The 21,766-nt window shown below is 45.3% G+C and overlaps 1 protein-coding gene across 4 annotated transcripts in view; it reads right to left on the reverse strand.

Moving 5' to 3' along the window:
* Positions 1-21,766, reverse strand: part of LOC310733348 (SH2 domain-containing protein 6) — a 135,095-nt gene that overhangs the window by 56,997 nt on the left and 56,332 nt on the right. For all 4 annotated transcript variants that reach the window (XM_083554565.1, XM_083554563.1, XM_083554564.1 and 1 more), the window contains exons 8-10: positions 15,661-15,747; positions 15,554-15,582; positions 15,356-15,401 (exon numbers count right to left, since the gene is read on the reverse strand). In XM_083554565.1, coding sequence (XP_083410691.1) covers positions 15,356-15,401; positions 15,554-15,582; positions 15,661-15,747 — 162 coding nt within the window. The remainder of the gene's footprint in view (positions 1-15,355; positions 15,402-15,553; positions 15,583-15,660; positions 15,748-21,766) is intronic.

Raw genomic sequence — 21,766 nt, forward strand, 5'->3', positions numbered from 1 at the left:
TGTGTGTGTGTTTCCTTTCAGTTCTGTGTATTGAGGAGCCTGATGGCTTGCGGGAAAAAGTTGTTGCACAGTCTTGATGTGGCAGTCCGAATGCTTCGGAACCGTTTTCCTGATGGCAGGAGAGTGAAAAGTGTGTGTGACGGGTGTGTGTGGTCATCCACAATGCTGTTTGCTTTGCGGATGCAGCGTGTGGTGTAAATGTGCATAATAGAGGGGAGAGAGACTCCGATGATCTTCTCAGCTGTCCTCACTATCCTCTGTAGGGTCTTGCGGTCCGAGACGGTGCAGTTCCCAAACCAGGCAGTGATGCAGCTGTTTAGAATGCTCTTAATTGTCCCTCTGTAGAATATGGTAAGGATGGGGGAGGGAGATGAGCTTTCCTCAGCCTTCTCAGGAAGTAGAGACGCTGCTGGGCTTTTTTTGGTGATGGAGCTGGTGTTAAGTGACCAGGTGAGGTTGTCCGCCAGATGAACACCAAGGAATTTGGTGCTCTTGACGATCTCCACTGAGGATCCATCAATAATCAGAATGCTGAGCTGAAGTCAATGAAAAGCATTCGTACATATGAGTCCTTGTTATCCAGGTGGGTGAGGGCCAAATGGAGAGTTGTGGAGATAGCATCGTCCGTGGAACGGTTTGGACGATACGCAAACTGCATGGGGTCCAGGCAGGGTGGAAGCTGGGTCTTAATGTGCCTCGTGACGAGCCTCTTGAAGCACTTTATCAGGATGGGTGTGAGCGTGACGGGACGATAGTCATTGAGGCAGGAGACAATAGATTTCTTCGGCACGGGAATGATGAAGCACGTGAAAACAACGTTACTGCTTAGGGAGATGTTGAAGATGTCAGTGAAGACATCTGCTAGCTGTTCTGCACATTCCCTGAGCACTCTGCCAGGAATGTTGTCAGATCCAGCAGACTTCCGTGGGTTAACTCTGCATAGAGTTTTCCTCTCTTCAGCTGTGGGTAGACAGAGCACCTGGTCAGTGGGAGGAGGGGTGGTCTTCCTCGCCTTGACGTTGTTCTGTACCTCAAACAAGGCGTAGAAGTCATTAAGCGCATCTGGAAGGGAGGCATCATGGTCACAAGCAGGTGATGTTGTCTTGTAGTTTGTGATCGCCTGGATGCCTTGCCACATGCGCCGGGTGTCTCAGCTGTACTGGAAGTGGTCGTGGATTTTCTTTGCGTGTGCGCGCTTCGCCTCTCTGATGGCACGGGACAGTTTGGCCCTAGCTGTTCTTAAGGCCGAGTTCTGAAAGCAGAGTCTCTTTGTTTCAGCAGCACACACACATTTGCAGTCACCCATGGCTTCTGGTTGGAGCGTGTAGTGATTGTCTTGGAGATGGTCACATCATCAACGCACTTGCTGATGTAGCTGGTTACTGTTGATGTGTACTCCTCCAAGTTGATTGAATCGCAATTGGTTGCAGCCTCTTTAAACATGTCCCAGTCAGTGCACTCAAAACAGTCCTGAAGAGCAGCAGTAGCTCCTTCTGGCCAGGTTTTCACCTGTTTCAGAACATGTTCAGGGAAGCTGCAACCAACTTTGGAGGAGTACACTTGTGCTCAGTCCACTGCTGCTCACTCTGCTGACTTTCGAGCTGTGCATTGCTACACAGTCATATCACATCATTAAGTTCGTGGATGACATGACTGTGGTGGGTCTCATCAGGTCTCATCATAATAATCGTTTAATATGGTCCTGGAGTCACTTAGAACCTTGTGCTCGGCTAACACTACCTGCTCACGGAGGCACATTGGCCAGTCCGAATCTTAGTCAGAGGATATAACGGTAAACTAATATTCTTTAAGTAGGTCGCTCAATGCTTGCTCATTCATAAAGAACTATTGATTTAGTTACTTGGTCATAACTTGCTAAGTCAGTGATAGCCGCTACACATGCTCACGGACACAAACTCGCCAGACTGTCCCTTAGTCAGAGGATATAACGGTAAACTAATATTCTTTAAGTAGGCCACCAATGCTTGCTCATGCATAAAGAATACTGTATTTAGTCAATTAGTTATAACTTGCTAAAGTCAGAGATAGTCAGAAATCAGAAGGTCTCAGACATTATGCTCTATGCTCCATCCGTTCATGAGCCTTTAGTTTGTACTATCCTGGTCACAGATTTGCGGTAACACCAGACTACATAATCAATTAGATATAAATTAGATATAGATATAAAGAGTTAATCAAGAATTTTACATTTATTTGCCAGGTAATAATCAATAAACAAATGTCACATATAAAACAAATAATAGAAAAAGTTAAATAACATGATTAGCATAAAACGAAATATTTTAGCAATACAGTTTACTAAGGAAATGTAAAAAAAAAATCACTATACCTGGCAATAGAGACACACAGAGAAGTGGGAAGTTCTGACTATCGAATGCTTCCCTGAGTGTTTCGCCAAATTTCCTTGAATACCCAAACCATCGTAAACACTTGTAAATTCAAAGTGATAAAAGCTTTGCACACCCTTTCTTGGGATAGGATGTGACCTAAAAAACAAATGTCATCTAGACCACCTGGTAAGGATCTTTGCCGGGGCAACCCTTATGTCAGTAGGACAGAATTTCCCCAAACCTGAGGTCAGTTCTACTGATATTGTCAGGCTGATGGACAGGATGCGGAAGAGGAAACAACTCAATCATGGTTTATTCAGTCAGTTCAACAAAAAAAAAACTCAGTTGCCGTGGCGAGAAAACAAACAAAGAATATCCGCTCGTGACGAGTAATGCAAAACGAAAGTAAACTGCAACGGCAAAGAGTAATCCGCACATGGACACAGAGTCTGGAAACAGAACCAGTGGGCAGGCTGGCGGTCGCGGGAACAGGAGATGACCAGCATGACCAAAACCGACAGCCTGTGACTCGAGAACGTGAGTTTATATAGTCTACTCCAGGGGCGGCACCCAACGCCCCAAAACCCACAAACGCCAGGCGGGCCGGGGCACTCTGAGGAAGGCCTCTACAACCGACTTCGCCCAGCCGTCGCATTCTGTGGAGCCCGGGGGGCGAGCCGTCGCCTTCTGTGGAGCCGGGGGGCGAGCCGTCGCCTTCTTCGCAGCCAGGCGGCGGTACGACGTCCCCTTCGCGGCCAGGCGGCGGTACGTCGTCCCCTTCGCGGCCAGGCGGTGGTATGACGTCCCCTTCGTGGCTGAGAGGCGCCCTCGGCGGGACTCGGTGGCTAAACGGCGCCCTCGGCGGGACTCGGTGGCTGGGCGGCGCCCTCGGCGGGACTCGGTGGCTGGGCGGCACTCTCGTGACGGGTCTGTGGCGCCTCGGCTCGCTCGTGAAGGGTCTGTGGCGGCTCGGCTCGCTCGTGACGGGTCTGTGGCGGCTCGGCGATCTCGTGACGGGTCTGTGGCGGCTCGGCTTGCTTGTGACGGGTCTGTGGCGGCTCGGCGCTCTCGTGACGGGTCTGTGGCGGAGAGGCGCGCTCCTGGAGACACTGTGGCGAAGAGGTGCGCTCCTAGAGACACTGTGGTGAAGAGGCGCGCTCCTGGAGACACTGTGGCGGAGAGGCGCGCTCCTGGAGACACTGTGGCGGAGAGGCGCGCTCCTGGAGACACTGTGGCGAGAGGCGCGCCCACGGGAACCTCGAAACAGGGCAGCACGCTTGTAGATGTTCGGTGGCGGCACGGAGAGCTCGTGGGAATGCTGGGATGCCATGGCACGCTCGCAGACGCTTGGAGATGGTCCAGAGCGTCCATGAGAACCCTGGAACACAGCAGCGTGCTTGTACAGATCCAGGGGCAGAGCCGTGTGTCCGTGAAAGCCCTGGTCTTGGATGCACCGGGATGGAACCGAAAACCTGGGAGAGTCCTGGAACGGAGCTGCGCGCCTTGCAGAGCCAAAACGAAACTTAGAGTCCGAAAACGAAAGTAAACTGCAACGGCAAAGAGTAATCCACACATGGACACAGAGTCTGGAAACAGAACCAGCGGGCAGGCTGGCGGTCGCGGGAACAGGAGATGACCAGCATGACAATTCAAGAACCGACAGCCTGTGACTCGAGAACGTGAGTTTATATAGTCTAGTCCTTAACGAGCCACAGCTGTCGGTGATCCTGGCAGGCAAAGTATAAGGAGGAACCATGACAGCTACTGAGGGGGGCGTGGCAGGGTGAATCTATGACAGCGGCCGAGGGAGGCGTGGCAGGGAAATCTCTGACAGCGGCCGAGGGAGGCGTGGCAGGGGAATCCCTGACAGCGGCCGAGGGAGGCGTGGCAGGGGAATCCCTGACAGATATGAGACTGAGATCATATTTCCAATCAAACCTTTAAAATGATACTAAACATGTGAAATGAAAATGTATACATTCCTAAATTGTAGTTATTATATTATGCAAGTAAAGTAGCTTAAATTCCGGGACCTTCTCAGTCACCTTTCCATGATCCGGCCATCTCCCCAGGAGGGAAAGAGGGGTCTCAAGGATGGGTGACTGGGCAGCTGAACAAATGGCTTTCTCTCCTCAGATTAGAAGGTTTGTTGTTTTGTTGCATGGTAGTTCTCTGGGTCTGGCCTCATGAAGTTGCATGGCAGTTTTCAGGGTATGGTACCAGACCAGAACAGATCTGACCATCCTTACACCAGTTTTGGTGAAGCCCTGCCTTAGGTTGTCCATCTTTTTTTTTTCACATTGCGAGCCACCCAGCGAGGGATTTCCAAAAAAAAGAAAAAGTAGGGAAAGGTAAGAAAAACAGTTTCTTTCTTCTATGCTTTTATTTTAGTTTAGGGAACCCCCTCATTTTAAAAAATCTAGAAAAGAAAGATTTTAAGGGCATTAAAGGATTTTGTTTATTCAGTATAAGCAGGAGGAGTTCTGTATATTTCTGTGTAAGATTCTAACAAAAATGAATCACCCTGATGAAGAGTGGTGGCAGAGTTGTATTGGAATTGGATTGTTTCTAAAGTAACTGAAGCAAAGTGCTTAAGTTTAAAAGTTTCTAAAGTAATTGAAACTTCCTATGGGATTATTATTAAGTTTCTAAAGAAAGAGTGAAACTGGTGATAATTTAAAGAGCGTGGTGCACAGCGGCTCTGTAGAGTTTAAAACAGTTTAAAAATAAGCAGCTTAATTCTAGAGTCAGTATCGGAGACATTTATACAAAAATTAATAAGTCCGTGAAAAAATATGGAAAGAAGAAAAGGACAGATTGCAGAAAGAGATCGCATTTCTAAAAACTAACAATGTTATGCTCAAATCATCTGTTGAAACCTTGTTTAACGATTTGAAGGAATCTAAGGCTGCCTGTCAGTTTTTGATAAAGAATGACACAACTGAGGAAAATCCCAGTAAAATGGTTGGTAGTTTTGCATTGTATAACCGAGTTCCAGAAATATTTAATTTGCAGAAAGACAGTGATGAGGGTTGAGAGAGATTCTCAGTCACTCAAAAGTAAATGCTTTGACTATACAGTTAGATTTCCCATAATACCAATTCACGTCACTACGACTGTGACAGTAAATGAAGGAGAGGAGGAGCCAATGGTCTCGACTCTGGTCAGAGTCAGACACCTTGTCAGGGAACACAATTGCAGGGCTAGGTGAGTGAATGGGAGGACCCAAATGCAGGATGCACACAGGGGTATGGAGAAAACAGGTTTTAATAAGATTAGCAATAGGGCAAAGGCAAAAACAAAGTCCAAAAACAGTCCAGGGTCGAAAACACAGGCAAACAGGATGATGCAGGGAAGACAAAAAAACAAATCCAAAAAATCCATAAACCGGCAAACAGAACAATGAAGGGCAGAGCAGAATCACAAACCACAAACAGTCCAGAGTTGAAACCAGGGCAGAGGCAGTGCAGAACAGGGTACAGAGTCAGGAACAGGTACAGGAACAGGATCAGGAACAGGATCAGGAACCAGAGCAGGCAGGGTGGCAAGAGAAATCTCAGTGGCTAGGTAGCCAGTAAGATAATCTGGCCCTGAGCTAAAGTCTTGGTTGTCCTTAAATACTGGGAGGCACGGGAAAAACAGCAAGATAACCGCGACCCAGAGGTGCTCACCGCGGAACCGGAAGTGCTTGCCGCAAAACCAGAAGTGCGCGCAGAGTGCCCGGGAGATCCTGATACACCTTGTCTGGAGCCTTAAATTAGAAAGTAAATGACAGAACTGCAAATAAGTTAGAAAGGAAACAGGCACTGCTTGGAGTGTTAGGGCTGATGTCAGTTAACTGGGATAAAATAGATGAATGCGAGCAATCGAAGTTGCATGATCAGCAAAGTAAATTTTGTTTTTGCCCAAAATTGGCCACATAGTCCACAAATGCTGGTCTTTAGGAAAGGGATGTCTACCAACCTATTTCCTCCAGCAAAGAAATACACATTCTGATAACCCAGATCAGGTAACTGTGCATTTAAAAGAAACTATATGTGAACTCACAGCAGTATTCAATAAGGCTATGGGGTCTGTATTAAAATGGTTAGCTGTCCCCTAAGAGTAAAAACTCTGTTTGCTAATGTTGCTTTGGTTAACGATAAAAATATCTGTTTGTAAGTATTTGTTTGATAGTAATCTTAGCTTTCGTTAGATACCAAATTTTGTCATTTAGCATGTTTTCTATTTGTAATTTGTAAGAAAATATGTGGCGCTATTACTGTTAGCTTCCCTATGGCATTTTCTATGTATATTAGCATCGTGCTAATCGCTCGCTAATGAGAGTTTTTTGAGGGTTTTAGTTAATTCTAAGATACTTATTTTACATTTGCATTGTCTATTCACCCTATTGAGAGTAATATGCATTCTCTTTGTTTTTGTATGTTACAGTTTTACAGTCCTTCCAGTAAAACACAGTAAAAGAGCAAGACGCTTCCTGGTTCTTTATTTGGAGACTGTTAGCTATCTGTAAAGCTAGTTCACACACACACACACACACACACACACACACACACACACACACTAGTAAAGGCAGAATAGTAAAAAGACAGATGGAAGGTCAGCCAAAAGTCGATACAGAAGACAACACTGCTGTCCCTGACCACCAAAGTACAGTCAGCAACGTTGGTGACCGGTGGAAATCGAACTGTTCCAACATCTCGCGTGCCAGTCAGCAGTCACGTGCCAGTCAATGGTCCAAGGCAAGCGTTTTGGCAGCAAAAGCACGTGCTAAAGCAGCTGCCGCTTAAGCACAGGCATCATACGCTGAAAGAGAAGCAGAGGTGATAAAAAAACAAGCCCACATTGAAGCTGAAGCTACAAAAAAAGAAGGCATAGCTCAGCGCTGACCTCCTCAAACTGTGTCTACAGAGTGCAGCTGCAGCCGCCAAACGCCGAAGCAGAGGTCCTGGAGGCAGCAGCCGAGAAAGAAGGTGGAGATACCTGGTTTCCAAAAAACGGCGACAACGTCGTCCAGCCCATACCAGTTTCACCTCCGCCGGCTAATACCCTCTTTGACTCCGCACAAGCTACCACGTTAGTGCTTCCAGCACTAACGTGGTAGCTTGTGCGGAGTCAAAGCTACCACGTTAGTGCTTCCAGCAGCTCATCGAGGAAAGTACATTGATGATTTTGTGCAAAATAAAGTCAAAGAGCACAGCATACAAAACAGTTAGATTAGTGAATATGGGTTTCAAGAGCTACCAGTGATGCATTCCTCACAGTATGGCATCACCAGTGGAGCAGATTGTTTTTATGCCAAAAGCTCATTCAAAAATGCCTTTTTCGCATCTCACTCGCGGTATCCAACCACAGTTACTACTGATCACAGTTTCCAGCCAAACTCTATGAATCAGTCTGCCCCTTTCCAGCTCAGGCTATTGTCTCCATGCCCTGTTGTTAGTGCAAACAAGTCCGATTCCCCAGTCACATCAGACCTAGCCAAATATTTGGTTCATAGAGATTTGGTTAGCTCAGGGCTTCTGACATTTGATGATAAGCCTGAAAATTACTGGGCTTGGAAGGCATCCCCAAGAGAGGAGTTGGATCTCCTCTGCAAGTGGTTAGGCCCCAAATCATCAGAGCAAGCAAAACGATTAAGGGCTGTACACACCTATGATGCCACAGCTTGTGTCAAAATGGTGTGGCAATGACTGGAGGACAGCTATGGGTCCCCTGAAGCAATAGAGAATGCTTTCCTAAAAAAGTTTTTAGATTTTCCCAAAATCGCAAACAGAGAAAATCACAAGTTGAGCGAGCTAGGTGATCTCATCTCTGAGCTTGATGCTGCCCATGTAGATGGTCTCCTACCTGGCCTGAGTTACCTAGATACATACCGGGGCATCACTCCTATTGTTCAAAAACTCCCATTCCACCTCCAAGAGAAATGGATTACTTCAGCATCCTACTACAAAGAGCAACACCATGCTTCCTACCCGCATTCCCTGTTTTCGTTAAGTTTGTGTGCAACAAAGCTAAAACTCTCAATGACCCAAGCTTTGCCCCCTTGCTCTCTTCTGGTCGCCCAAGTGTTTATAGCCCTGAAAGACTGAACAAACCCAACTTCAAATCTGCAGTATATGTTAAAAAAACTGAAATAACTGCTCCAAAGGGCTATCATGACTCCTCTGAAAAAGAAATGGTTGAACAGATAAACTGTGCCCACTCCACAACAAACCACACTCCCTCCGCAAGTGTCGTGGTTTCAGAGCAAAGACCTTGGATGAGAGAAAAGCCATTCTGAAAGAAAAGAACGTTTGTTACAAGTGCTGTTCCTCCGTCAACCACATGGCAAAAGACTGCGACATAAGTGTACATAGCAATGAGTGTAAAAGTGATCACCACACCACTGCGCTGCACCCTGGACCAGCACCCTGGAAAACGGAAGCTCCAGGTTCTGCAGCCCCAGACGGGCAAGGCGGGGAGCAACCAGAGAGTCCTATCCAAGCCATTGTGTCCAAATGTACTGAGATCTGTGGCAAAGGTAATAGCTCACACACAGAGAACACTACAACGGCCCCCACAATGCTCCGTATGCCCAGCGCCTCGACCATGGCTGGGTCATAATAGGAGAGGTCTGCCTTGGGGGTGCTCACGTGCCAAGCAAAGTCAGTGTTTACCACACAACAGTGTTGAGCAACGGACGCACATCTCTTTTGGACTCTTGCCCCAACTCATTCCATGTCAAAGAAAAGGTCCTGAGCACTGACTCCCTATTTAACTTTTTGAACATGGCCAGCTTGATTGACATAGATGAAAACGACTGAAATTGTTCATGAGAACCCCACATGATGACAAACCCGCCATGTCAGTGGAGGATGAACTCTTCCTGGTGATCATGGATGAGCAAATGTTTATGGACGAGTCCAACAGCTGGGTGGCGCCACTACCCTTCAAAACAAACAGGCACAGACTACCCAACAACCGAGACCAAGCAGTCAAACGTCTTAATTCGCTGCGTCGCGTAATTGACAAAAAGCCCCACATGAAAGAATATTTCTTGAACTTTATGCAGAAAATGTTTGAGTCAGGACATGCAGAACCCGTCCTGCCACCCAACAAAGACCAAGAGTGTTGGTACCTACCATTTTTTGGTGTCTACCATCCTCTCAAACTTTAGGGCTTAACTGGAATTTGCAAAATGACTTTCACCTTCCTTGTGTCAAGAGAAGACAAGCCATTCACAAGAAGGAGCATTCTTTCTGCTGGTAACAGCTTGTATGATTACCTTGGGTTTGCGCCCCCATTATCATGTAAGGCAAGGCTCTCATCAGAGAATTGTGCTCAGAGAACTGTGAATAGGACACTCCACTGCCAGCAGAAAAAGAGGCACAATGGAAATCTTGTAAAAACTCGCTTGTTGACCATGAGAAACTACAAATCCCTAGACAGTATGTGAACACATCACTGCAATCGACCTGTCAAAGAAAGCTGTGTGTCATTGCAGATGCTTCTACATCAGCCATATCAGCAGTTGCGTACCTTCAAGCCATAGACACCGAAGGTTACGTCCGAATTAGCTCCTAGACAATTCCATACAGTACCTCGCTTGAAGCTATGCGCTTCAGTTCTGGCGGTGGAGCTGGCAGACATGCTACTATATTAACTTGACATCGAAATGCACAAAGTGAAATACTACATTGACAGCCGAGTAGTCTTAAGCTACATCAACAACACCAGCCAAAGGTTCAATGTCTACGTCGCCAACCGTGTTGCTCGCATCAGAAGGTTATCTGAACCCAGTCAGTGGCACTTTGTGAGCAGGGAAATCAATCCTGCCCATCATGGAACACGACATGTGCCGGCTTTACTACTGAGTTCTACCAATTGGTTTACTGCTCCCGACTTCTTGAGGAAAAGTGATGGAGAGTGTCCTGTGCAACCAAACAGCTTTCAACTTGTTGAACCTGCCACAGACATTGAAGTCCACAATTCTCAACATTTGCAACCACAACTGTGACAAAATCGCTCGGCTCACACAGGTTTGAGCGCTTCTCCAGTTGGAAACGTCTGTGTAAAACTGAATTTTAACATGTAATGCTTCTCCCCACAGCATTTAGAGGTGCTACACCTTAAACTTAAGTGATGCTTTGGTAATGGGCTTTCATCTCATTCAATGTTTATTTACTTGTAATGTGCCCAGTGTTTTCAGAGGAAACTCCGGATACGCTGAAAACTTTTATGTGTGGAAAGAGGAAGGGGGCAATCCTTCTGTTTCCCTGAGTTTTTCAGAATCACCAAACCATGATGGCTGCATGGATGGTAACATTGGCCTTTTCAGTGACGAGAATGATGCAAGAATACACAGAGTTACAACCAGCACTTCTTGAAGATGAGACAATATCAACAGACAATATCATTCGATCCAGAAGAGCAATTAGGTTTTTTGTTTTTTTTGAGTTACCAAAACTAGAGGATGTGCAAATGTCAGTGATGCAAAAGAAAGCTTGTTTGTCATATTCCTAAAGCTTGCGCAGGTCTGAAAGCAGAAAAACATTTTATCCAAACAAATACATGATGGAGTTAGCTTTTTCCTATTCAGGTTTAATTTTGGATGTAAATTTAGATATCACTGTAAATTTACATCTGTAAATTTACACTGTAAATTTACAATGAGGAATGTGTATTCCTCATTCTTTGCCAAATATTATATTGTATGTGATCCATGTTAAGACATCAGATTGCAAATTCTATAATCACTATAGAATGTTTTAATTAGTTGTCATGGTTCTTAAATGCCTTACTGTTTTGTATTTTTTATTATTTGTCAATGTATTATGTAAATTTGTATGTGTTCCATATTAAAACATCAGATTGCGGATAATTCAATGATCAGTGTAGGACGTCTCTATTGTTTGTGATGGTTCTTGAAGGCCTCCAATCCAAACCCAGTTTTACATATAGCGAAATATTTCATAGAAATATTTCTAATATGTTTGCTCAATTGGACGAAGCGATAACAGGTGTGCCTAAGGTGATGACCCAATGACGGATAAAATTTCACATTTACCAAAATTGCATGGTAAGCATGCCGAATGGGATGAAGCAATAACCGGTGTGCATGAGGAGGTGATCCGATGACGGGTAAAATTACCTGACCTGCTGGGGGGCCGGCACCAGCGAAGGTGTAAACAACAGTAACCTCCGGCTCTATCATCCAGCCATGTGTTCCTCAACTCATTTCCTACACTTAATTTACATTTAAAAGCTAAATCCTATCTACACTTCAAAGAGAAAACAATATAAAATATCTGGGCCGAGTTTGTTCTGGGTTCTTTTTGACTCCGAATAACCCAAAGTGCTTCATGATTTTTGTGACTGCTATGCTGTTATAAACTTCTTCATTACGATCATCATTGTCCTCATGATTTTTTCTAACAGTGTTTTTATATCCACTGCATTTTCTCACCCACTGCATCCTTGATGTCAGCATAGTAATCTGTCAGATAATGTAACATATGCTACTTCGCAAACACAAAACTTACACAGTGGGGTGTTTACACAGACATAAATCAAACAAGGAAAAGACACAAAACACTGTAAACTAGACACAAATCTGACTATTCAATTGCAATATATTTTGCTTACTATTATTAATAATAATAATAATAATAATAATAATAATAATAATAATAAATTCTCCTCCAAAAGTATAGGTGTCAGGGAACCACCAGCCATGCCTCCCTCCTACACTTAGCTCACCGTCCAAACTACGGTACACACTGGCGATCATCCCTGGACTACCCACATTACGGATTCTACCCGCATTACGGATTCTAAGTCAAGTCAAGTTTATTTCTATAGCACTTTTCACAACCTACATTGTCTCAAAGCAGCTTTACAGAATTTTACAGGATTCTACCCGCATTACGGATTATACAGACTCTTCGGTTTGTGCTTTTCCTCAAGCCCCTCTGCCTTGTGTATTCAATCTAATAAAGTGTCTAACCATACTCCGGTTTAAGACTCTTGGTCCACGCATGACAGAAGATCGGACTGGTACCGACAACCCCTACACCCGGCGGTGAGTACGGTCGATTTTACTGCAGAAGTCACTCACTGTTTTTAAGCTCCCGGTCACATTAATCACCCCCACACTCTCCCTTCTGGTATCAGCTCTTGTAGAGTCCAGCTCCCACAGGCAACTTTATCTCCCAGAACTCTCTAGAGCACCGGCAGCTGTGCCAAGAGAGAGGACCACAGGAGCTGGCAGTGCAAACCATCCAAGGGAGACCCCTGGGGCATGGCTGGGTGAAGTACTGTGCCCCGAAGGTCATCCTCCAGGTAGGTTTGCTGCATTGTGAGGAGTTTCTTGTCCTTGAGAACTCTACGAGGACCCCCTGGCCTGCTCTACATGCACCGAAGTTCTCCTGGAACCCGTGTGACGTCCTCAAGTGGAGCAACTAGTGCAGGGAGCAGTGCCTTCACCACCTGCTTGTCCACGTCCAATCCCGATCCCCCTAGCGGCCACACTAGTAGAAAGCCCGGAGGATTCCCCAAAGGTAGAGATTCCTCCGGAGTACCGCTCATTTGCGTATGTATTCAGCCAAAAGGCGTCGGCTCACCTGGTGCTGGACGTGAAGCCGCCAAAAGGGTGGGTGTACCTATTTCTGTCCACACAGGCTGCCCAGGTGCTTGTTCAGTCTCTTGTCATTTCAAGACACGACTACTGCAACTCTCTGCTGGCAGGTCTTCCCCTGAACGCTATTTGTCCACTGTAAATGATCCAAAACGCAGCTGCATGACTTGTGTTCAATCTGCCCAAGTTCTTCCACACCACCCCACTGCTGCGCTCCCTTCACTGGCTTCCAGTAGCTGCACATATCAGATTCAAAACACCAACAAGGCCAACAAGGCCAAACAAGGCTTGCCAACAAGGCCAAAAATGGACCAGCGCCATCTTACCTCAGAGACATCTCGCACTGCACCACGCTGTCTAACATCCTCAAGCACTGCTCGACCAGTACCACCTTCTGAAAGATAAGTATACTTCAAGGCTCTTCTCTGTTCTAGCACCGAGGTGGTGAAATTTACTTCTTCTAGATGTCCGTACAGAGGAGTCCCTGGCTATCTTCAAGCGATGATTGATTGAAGACCTACCTCTGCCTGAAACACCTAAATTAGCACTTTTCAAGTTTGCTTTGTAGAATTCAAGAGTTATATTTATATTAAGTTTGTAATCTTGGGAATTAGCGTAGATTTATTAATTGCTATAGATTTAAAGCACTTTTGTACGTCACTCTGGATAGGGGCGTATGCTAAATGCCTTAAATGTAAATGCAAGTGTTGTTGGAGCGCGCAACCATGGAGGACTATGTCCAACAAGCTCTCCGGCAAGGCTTCATCACTCCATCCTCCTCCCCCGCAGCTCCGGCTCTGCTTCGACTATCACAACATAAACGCCCAAATCGCTCCACTTCCGTACCCGCTCCCCCTGGTACCAGTTGCCCTAGAGGATCTAAGGGGTGCGTAGATCTTCACAAAACTAGACCTCTGCAGTGCATACAACCTGGTGCGCATCCGCAAGTCAGTTCCTACTATGGTCTTTTCATTTCCCCCACGATGTTCCAAACCTTCATCAACAAAGTGTTCAGGCCGCTTCTCCACTGGTTCATGGTGGTGTACATTGACAATATCCTCGTCTTCTCCCGAGACTCTAAAGAACACCGCGGCCATGTCACCCAAGTCCTAGAGCAACTCTGGGAACACAACCTCTACCGCAACCTGGAGAAGTGCGAGTTCCACCAGCAGGTGTTGCTGTTCCTAGGCTATGTGATAAGTGCGTCTGGTATACAGATGGACCAGGGGAAGGTGAAGGCGGTGCAGGACTGGCCCCGCCCAGGCACACCCAAGGAGCTGCAGCGCTTCCTAGGATTTGCGAACTTCTACCGAGAAAGCTCTGATCTGCCCAGCTCAGATGGCAACACCTGCATCCTCGCGGCCCTAGAGACCGCAAAGACGCTTTTCCATCACGTCTTTCGGAACTTTGGCCTGCCAGAGAAGATCCACCGAGGTCCCCAGTTCACGTCTCACGTTTGGAAGGCGTTCTTTAGACTCCTAGGGGTCATCGTGAACCTGTCCTCGGGATATCACCCACAGACCAACAGGCAGGCAGAGTGGAAGATACCTCCGGTCGTACTGTAATCAGGACAAAACCACCTGGAACCACTTCCTCCCCTGGGCCGAATTCAGTCAGAACTCCGTATTTTACTGGTTTTTGACTATTCGTCATTTTGCAGGACATTGTAGTTGGTGGAGCAGCTGCGCTCTTCAAACCCGTAAGCGTTGGAAGCGACCCGGCACACTGGTTAAGTTCCGAAGGTGCGGCTTAAGAACTGTGCTGCCTAATATTAATTTGCTGAATCCCCTCCACACTGCTCTTCTATGCCCCTCTACAGACCCCTCTGTCAAGCTCCTGAATTTGGCAGATGACACTCGGCCTCATCAAAGATGGTAATGAATCTGCATATAGAAGTGAGGTTAAGCAGCTGGCTGTCTGGTTCAGTCATAACAACCTGGATCGTAACACGCTCAAAAGAGTGATTTTAGGAGAAACCTCCGAGCACTCCCCCCACTCACCATTATGAACAGCACTGTGGCAACAGTAGAGTCTTTTAGGTTCCTGGGCCTTCAGAGCAATATTACTCCTTATTTATTTTTCTTTTTAAAAACGTGCAATAACACTTTTTTTTTATATTATTATTATTATTATTATTATTATTATTATTACTTTGTTGATTTTTAATTATCATAAAACTGCAACTGGAAGCTTTTGTCACCAAAACAAATTCCTTGTAAGTGCAAACATACTTGGAAATAAAGCTCTTTATGTTTCTGATTATTCAGTGTACATGATGGACCCTACAATTTGATATTGAATCTTTTTACTAAATCTTATCCACTAATGCCGTCAGAATTGTTCATTTAAACACACTTCATAACAATACATTAGGTTTCAGAATGACCTGTTGTAGGTTCCACATATAAATCATGTGTAGTTTGTCTTTCACTCTGAAACAAATCAAACACAATATTGTTACAAATCATTACACTCACTCATGTACATCAAAGTTCACTAAAGCTCTTATTGTGCTCTATGCAGGAACACAGTAAGATTAGCCTATTATCCTAAATATGCTTTAAATTACATACATATAAATTACCTGTCCTTCATTTGGATCCAGGTAAACATCTGAAAGATTAAATTCTGATTAGTAATAACATACATCCTTTCATTTTGATGTCACCATAAAATATGTGAAAAAAAAACCTTCATCTTGGTGAGAAGCAGGTAAAGGTGGAGGGTTCTTTCTAGGGGCCATCTTTTTACTGGCCCAGTTATGGGAGGTGTCAGGACCTTCAACAAATAAAAAAAGAAATAAATGTGGCGAGATTGTGTACTATAAAGGTCCTTAAATATGAAGGTTGCAAACTAGGTCTAGAATTACCTGCGACAAAGCATTAATTTACTTTCAAAACCAATTTAGCTTATTCAGAATCCCATTCTAGGAACCCTGTGTGTCAGGCAGAAACAGGATGGCTGTTTAACACTGCTCCTCAGAAACACATTCATTCACACCTTGGGGAAGTTTAGTTTAGCCAATCCATCTAGCATGTTTTTGAGTAGAGGGAGAAATGCAACGTTGAATGGTTTCACCTTTTCTGATTTAGATGTATTGGTGTGCAAGTAAGCTAGCTAGCAAATATCTGGAAAGGTTTGCCCTTGGATATACATCTTGCATAAAACACCTACTTAAGGCTGCCTTAATTCAAGTAAAGCCTTAGAAGGAAAATGACCATTAAAGCAGAAGCTGACACTGTTTCTTTGCAGAAAGAGAATCCTTCAATCATTGTCTTGATCAGGTATAGAAAAAGCTGTGCATTTTTTAATACACCTCAGAACAGCATACAGAGGAAAGACACGCAACAATTCCTAGACATTTTGATGGGAGTTTTGATCAGCAACACATTCAAGGGTAATTTGCTTGCTAGCACTACAGTTAAACATTGTTAACCCCCTGAAATTTCTCACTGTGTGTTGTCACAGGTACAGTGAGGAAAATAAGTATTTGAACACCCTGCTATTTTGCAAGATCTCCCACTTAGAAATCATGGAGGGGTCTGAAATTGTCATTGTAGGTGCATGTCCATTGTGAGAGACATAATCTAAAAAATCACAATATATGATTTTTAAACTATTTATTTGTATGATACAGCTGCAAATAAGTATTTGAACACCTGTCTATCAGCTAGAATTCTGACCCCCAAAGACCTGTTAGTCTGCCTTTAAAATGTCCACCTCCACTACATTTATTATCCTAAATTAGATGCATCTGTTTGAGGTTGTTAGCTGCATAAAGACACCTGTCCACCCCATACAATCAGTAAGAATCCAACTACTAACATGGCCAAGACCAAAGAGCTGTCCAAAGACACTAAAGACAAAATTTTACACCTCCACAAGGCTGGAAAGGGCTACGGGGAAATTGCCAAGCAGCTTGGTGAAAAGAGGTCCACTGTTGGAGCAATCATTAGAAAATGGAAGAAGCTAAACATGACTGTTAATCTCCCTCGGACTGGGGCTCCATGCAAGATCTCACCTCGTGGGGTCTCAATGATCCTAAGGAAGGTGAGAAATCAGCCCAGAACTACACGGGAGGAGCTGGTCAATGACCTGAAAAGAGCTGGGCCCACCGTTTCCAAGGTTACTGTTGGTAATACACTAAGACATCATGGTTTGAAATCATGCATGGTACGGAAGGTTCCCCTGCTTAAACCAGCACATGTCCAGGCATGTCTTAAGTTTGCCAATGACCTTTTGGATGATCCAGAGGAGTCATGGGAGAAAGTCATGTGGTCAGATGAGACCAAAATAGACCTTTTGGGTCATAATTCCACTAAACATGTTTGGAGGAAGTAGAATGATGAGTACCATCCCAAGAACACCATCCCTACTGTGAAGCATGGGGGTGGTAGCATCATGCTTTGGGGGTGTTTTTCTGCACATGGGACAGGGCGACTGCACTGTATTAAGGAGAGGCTGACCGGGGCCATGTATTGCGAGATTTTGGGGAACAACCTCCTTCCCTCAGTTAGAGCATTGAAGATGGGTCGAGGCTGGGTCTTCCAACATGACAATGACCCGAAGCACACAGCCAGGATAACCAAGGAGTGGCTCTGTAAGAAGCATATCAAGGCTCTGGCGTGGCCTAGCCAGTCTCCAGACCTAAACCCAATAGAGAATCTTTGGAGGGAGCTCAAACTCTGTGTTTTTCAGCAACAGGCCAGAAACCTGACTGATCTAGAAAAGATCTGTGTGGAGGAGTGGGCCAAAATCCCTCCTGCAGTGTGTGCAAACCTGGTGAAAAACTACAGGAAACGTTTGACCTCTGTAATTGCAAACAAAGGCTACTGTACCAAATATTAACATTGACTTTTTTAGGTGTTCAAATACTTATTTGCAGCTGTAGTATACAAATAAATAGTTAAAAAATCATACATTGTGATTTCTGGATTTTTTTTTTTAGATTATGTCTCTCACAGTGGCCATGCACCTATGATGACAATTTTAGACCCCTCCATAATTTCTAAGTGGGAGAACTTGCAAAATAGCAGGGTGGTTAAAATACTTATTTTCCTCACTGTATAAGGAAATTAAGCAAGTACTATGGAGGCCAAAGATTCAACAGTTTATAACAGTGGTACTCAATATTTTTCACAACTGGCCAATGTGGGTGCAGGTTTTGATTCCAACCAATCAAGGGCCACACCTTATAATTATAAAAAAAATTTAAATCATTGGATTTAAACAAGTAAATTGGTGTGAACTTTCTTGGTTGAAATGAAAACCTACACCCACACCACAATTTTATTTGTCACATACATATTCATACAGAGTACATGTAGTGGAATGCTGATATGACAGATATGGACAGAGGTACAAATTAAAGTGATTCAGTGTGATTTGTCTTTAAAAAGTGACCATTTGCTGGTATAAGGTGACAAAGTGACACTGTGCTGTGACAGTCCCAAGTTAAAGTGACAGTCCAGAGTTTTAAGTGAAATATACAATAGTGCAAAAATAATTGTGCAGTGAAGGAAAAGTAAAATAGAGAGACAAGTCTAGTTACTAGTTGCTGGGTGTCTCCTGGGTTAGACACTGAATGGCCAGCTCCTGCTCATTCTCTCTTTGTTTGCTTTCAAGGACCGGAAGCGCTTCCCTGAGCGCTTCCACATCACCTGTTTTAATCAGTCTACACTGGCTCCAAATCAAATCTTGCATTGATTTATAAAATACTGCTACTGACGTATAAAGCACTTAACGGTCTCGCACCGCAGTATCTGAGTGAACTTCAGTACCAGTATGATCCTCCACGCCTAATTAAATCAAAAGGTGCAGGCTATTTGTTGGTACCTCAAATAATGAAGATGGTAACCGGAAGACACCATCTTCAAGAGCAGAGGGCAGATCTTTCCCTTTTAAAGCCCCACAGTTATGGAACAACCATCCAATTAGTGTTCAGGACTCAGACACAGTCTCGGTGTTCAAGTTACGGTTGAAAATGTATTTATTTAGTCAAGCCTTTTATTAGTGGATTTTTTCTTAGGTAAAGGCGCAGATCTAGAGGGATCATGTATATACAGTGTTTGGTGAACTGGGATATTTTGTATGCTGTCGTCCCCTCACTTTCACACATTCACTCAGGTTTGTTGACAGTGGTGTGGTGGGTCGTCTCTAAACCCAGAGATCCCACATGTCGGTGTTACCTTCTGGTTCTCCCTTTTAGCTATGCTGCCATAGCGAGTCTTGACGGAGTCCAAACTGCACAGTGACATTAACTTCCATACAACAATAAAGACACATAATAATCCATATCTTTCTCTTCTCTCTCTCTCTGTCGAGTTGAACATGCTCCTGAGGTTCCAGTGACCACTGTTCCTGCCCCTCTCCCCTTCGTGGATCTTTCCACTTCATCCAGGCCTGCCTCTGTATAGTGTTCTCTTAGACTGGAGGCCACTCTGTGCAGCTTGGGACGGTTTCTCATCAACGCCTTGGGTGGTTCCATGAAATTCCAGAGTAAGAACGGGAGCTTTGAGGATGGATTGGACTGTAGTTAATGTCAACAGACTGCTACATTGACTCAGGACTACATTTCGCTTCTGATCACCAACATTGTATATCTGCTATAAATGGACATTCGGTGCAACCCAGATGTGGATGGGTTCCCTCTTAAATCTGGTTCCTCCAAATGTTTCTTCCTTCTGCCATCTCAGGGAGTTTTTCCTTGCCACAGCCGCCACCGGCTTGCTCATCAGGGACACACTTACTTATAAAGAACATATTCACTTTTAATCACCACATTATCTGTGTAAAGCTGCTTTGATGTTCACTTTTAAAAGCGCTATACAAATAAAAATGAATTGAATTGAAGTATGTCATCGTTTACATCGATGACATTCTCATCTTCTCCAGGATACCTTAAGAGCACCAAGAACATGTGGGTAATGTACTACAACACAATCTCTACCTGAACCTCTCAAAATGCGAGTTCCATCGACCGGAAATACGATTCCTGGGAAATGTCATCAACGCAGAGGGGATTCAGATGGACGAGAGAAAGGTGAACGGCTTGGGACTGGCCACTCCTGACGATCATAAAGGAGCTTCAGCACTTCCTGGGGTTCACTAATTTCTATCGTCGATTCATCCAGGGGTTCAGCCTGGTCACAGCTCCACTAACTTCACTTCTCAAGGGGAAGGCCAAGACTCTACTGTGGACCCCAGTGAGCCTGTTCTGGTAGGATGTCCGGAAGGTCGTACCTATATCCCTACCACCTGTCGGCAGGCCCTCATCAAGAGCATACACGAGGGACCCGGGTCTGGCCATCCAGGGAGGAAACAGACTATCCAGCTCGTGTAAGCTGAACCAAGCGTTTGCGCAATACGTCCAGGGGGTGCGCCGCCTGTGCCATGTCCAAGGTACGGCGACACCTTCCGTTAGGCAAGTTGGTACCTTTGCCGATACTGGGGGTGTTCATTAACTTGTCTTCGGGTTACCATCCACAGTCTAACGGCCAAACTAAGCAGAAGGTTCAGGAACTCAATCGCTATATATTTCAGCCGCCCCTGTTCCCGTGGTTGGATGAACCATCTCACTGGGGACTACTGTTTTTGGGAGAGTGCCCGGGTGTGGGAGTCCACACACACCCAGTTGCAGTGGGCCCTTTGCGCCACACGGAGGCATGCGGACGCACGTCGGTTGGACACGCCGTCCTTCTGACCAGGGGATCAGGTATTGCTGTCCACAAGGGACTTGAAGATGAGGCTGCCGTGTGGGAAGCTGAGTCCCCGGTTCATCGGCCCTTTCCGGGTAGTCAACTAGGTCAATTAAGTGGACCTCGCACCTTCCGGGCGTACCACGGATATACCTGCGAATTTCACGCTCACTTACAGCTATTGTTGTGTTTCCTTATTAAAACTTGCTAAACCTACTACAGCCTCCGCCTCTGTTTCTCCCGGCCTAACACCCCGTGCTGTAGATGTCCTGCAGGTCAGGGAGCTTTATGCAGATGGTACATTCAGTTGACCGCACCACCCTCTAGAGGGCTTGCCTGTCCTGCCTGGTGCTGTTCCCAAACCAGGAAGTGATGCTACCCGCCAAGACGCTCTCAATGGTGCGGGTGTAATAAAAGTGCTTATCACCTGAGAGGGTCGTTTAAAGTCACTTAAGCATCTCTGCCCGTCCTTTTTCACCAGGGTATTGATGTAACAGAACCAAGACAGGTGCTATTTGATGTGAACACCTAGGTACCAGAAACCGTCCAATCTCCCCACTGGGGTCTCATTAATCTTTAGTGTTTGGTATGACTGCTCCTGCTTCGTGCTGAAGTCCACTATCAACTCCTTAGTCTTGCTGTCATTAAGGAGAAGATTGTTCTCCTGGCACCATCTCGCCATTTTTTTTTATCTCCTGTAGTTAGGCCGTTTCATCGTTGTTGGAGGAGATCACGCCCACCACAACAGTGTTGTCAGCAAACTTGATGGTGGTGGAGATGGAAGTGTTCACACAGTCATGTGGGTACAGTAACTACAGCAGGGGGCTCAGAACACAACCCTGAGGATCTTCAGTGCTGAGGGTGAGGGTGGACAAGGTGTGTTTGGCCACCCATACGGTTTGTGGTCTGTCTGTCAGGAAATTGAAGATCCATTGACACAGGAGTCCCAGGACCTTCAATTTAGAGGTGAACATGGAAAACTTGGCTGGATGGATGGCGAGGTCCGGTACCGCTGGGTTTAACCATGTCTTGGTAAAGCAGAGAGGGTTGCAGTCCTGAATGTTCCTCTGGAACTTAACCCTTGCTCTGAGGTTGTCAAG

This window comes from Silurus aristotelis (assembly GCF_946808225.1).
Source record: "Silurus aristotelis genome assembly, chromosome: 11".
Lineage (NCBI taxonomy): Eukaryota > Metazoa > Chordata > Actinopteri > Siluriformes > Siluridae > Silurus > Silurus aristotelis.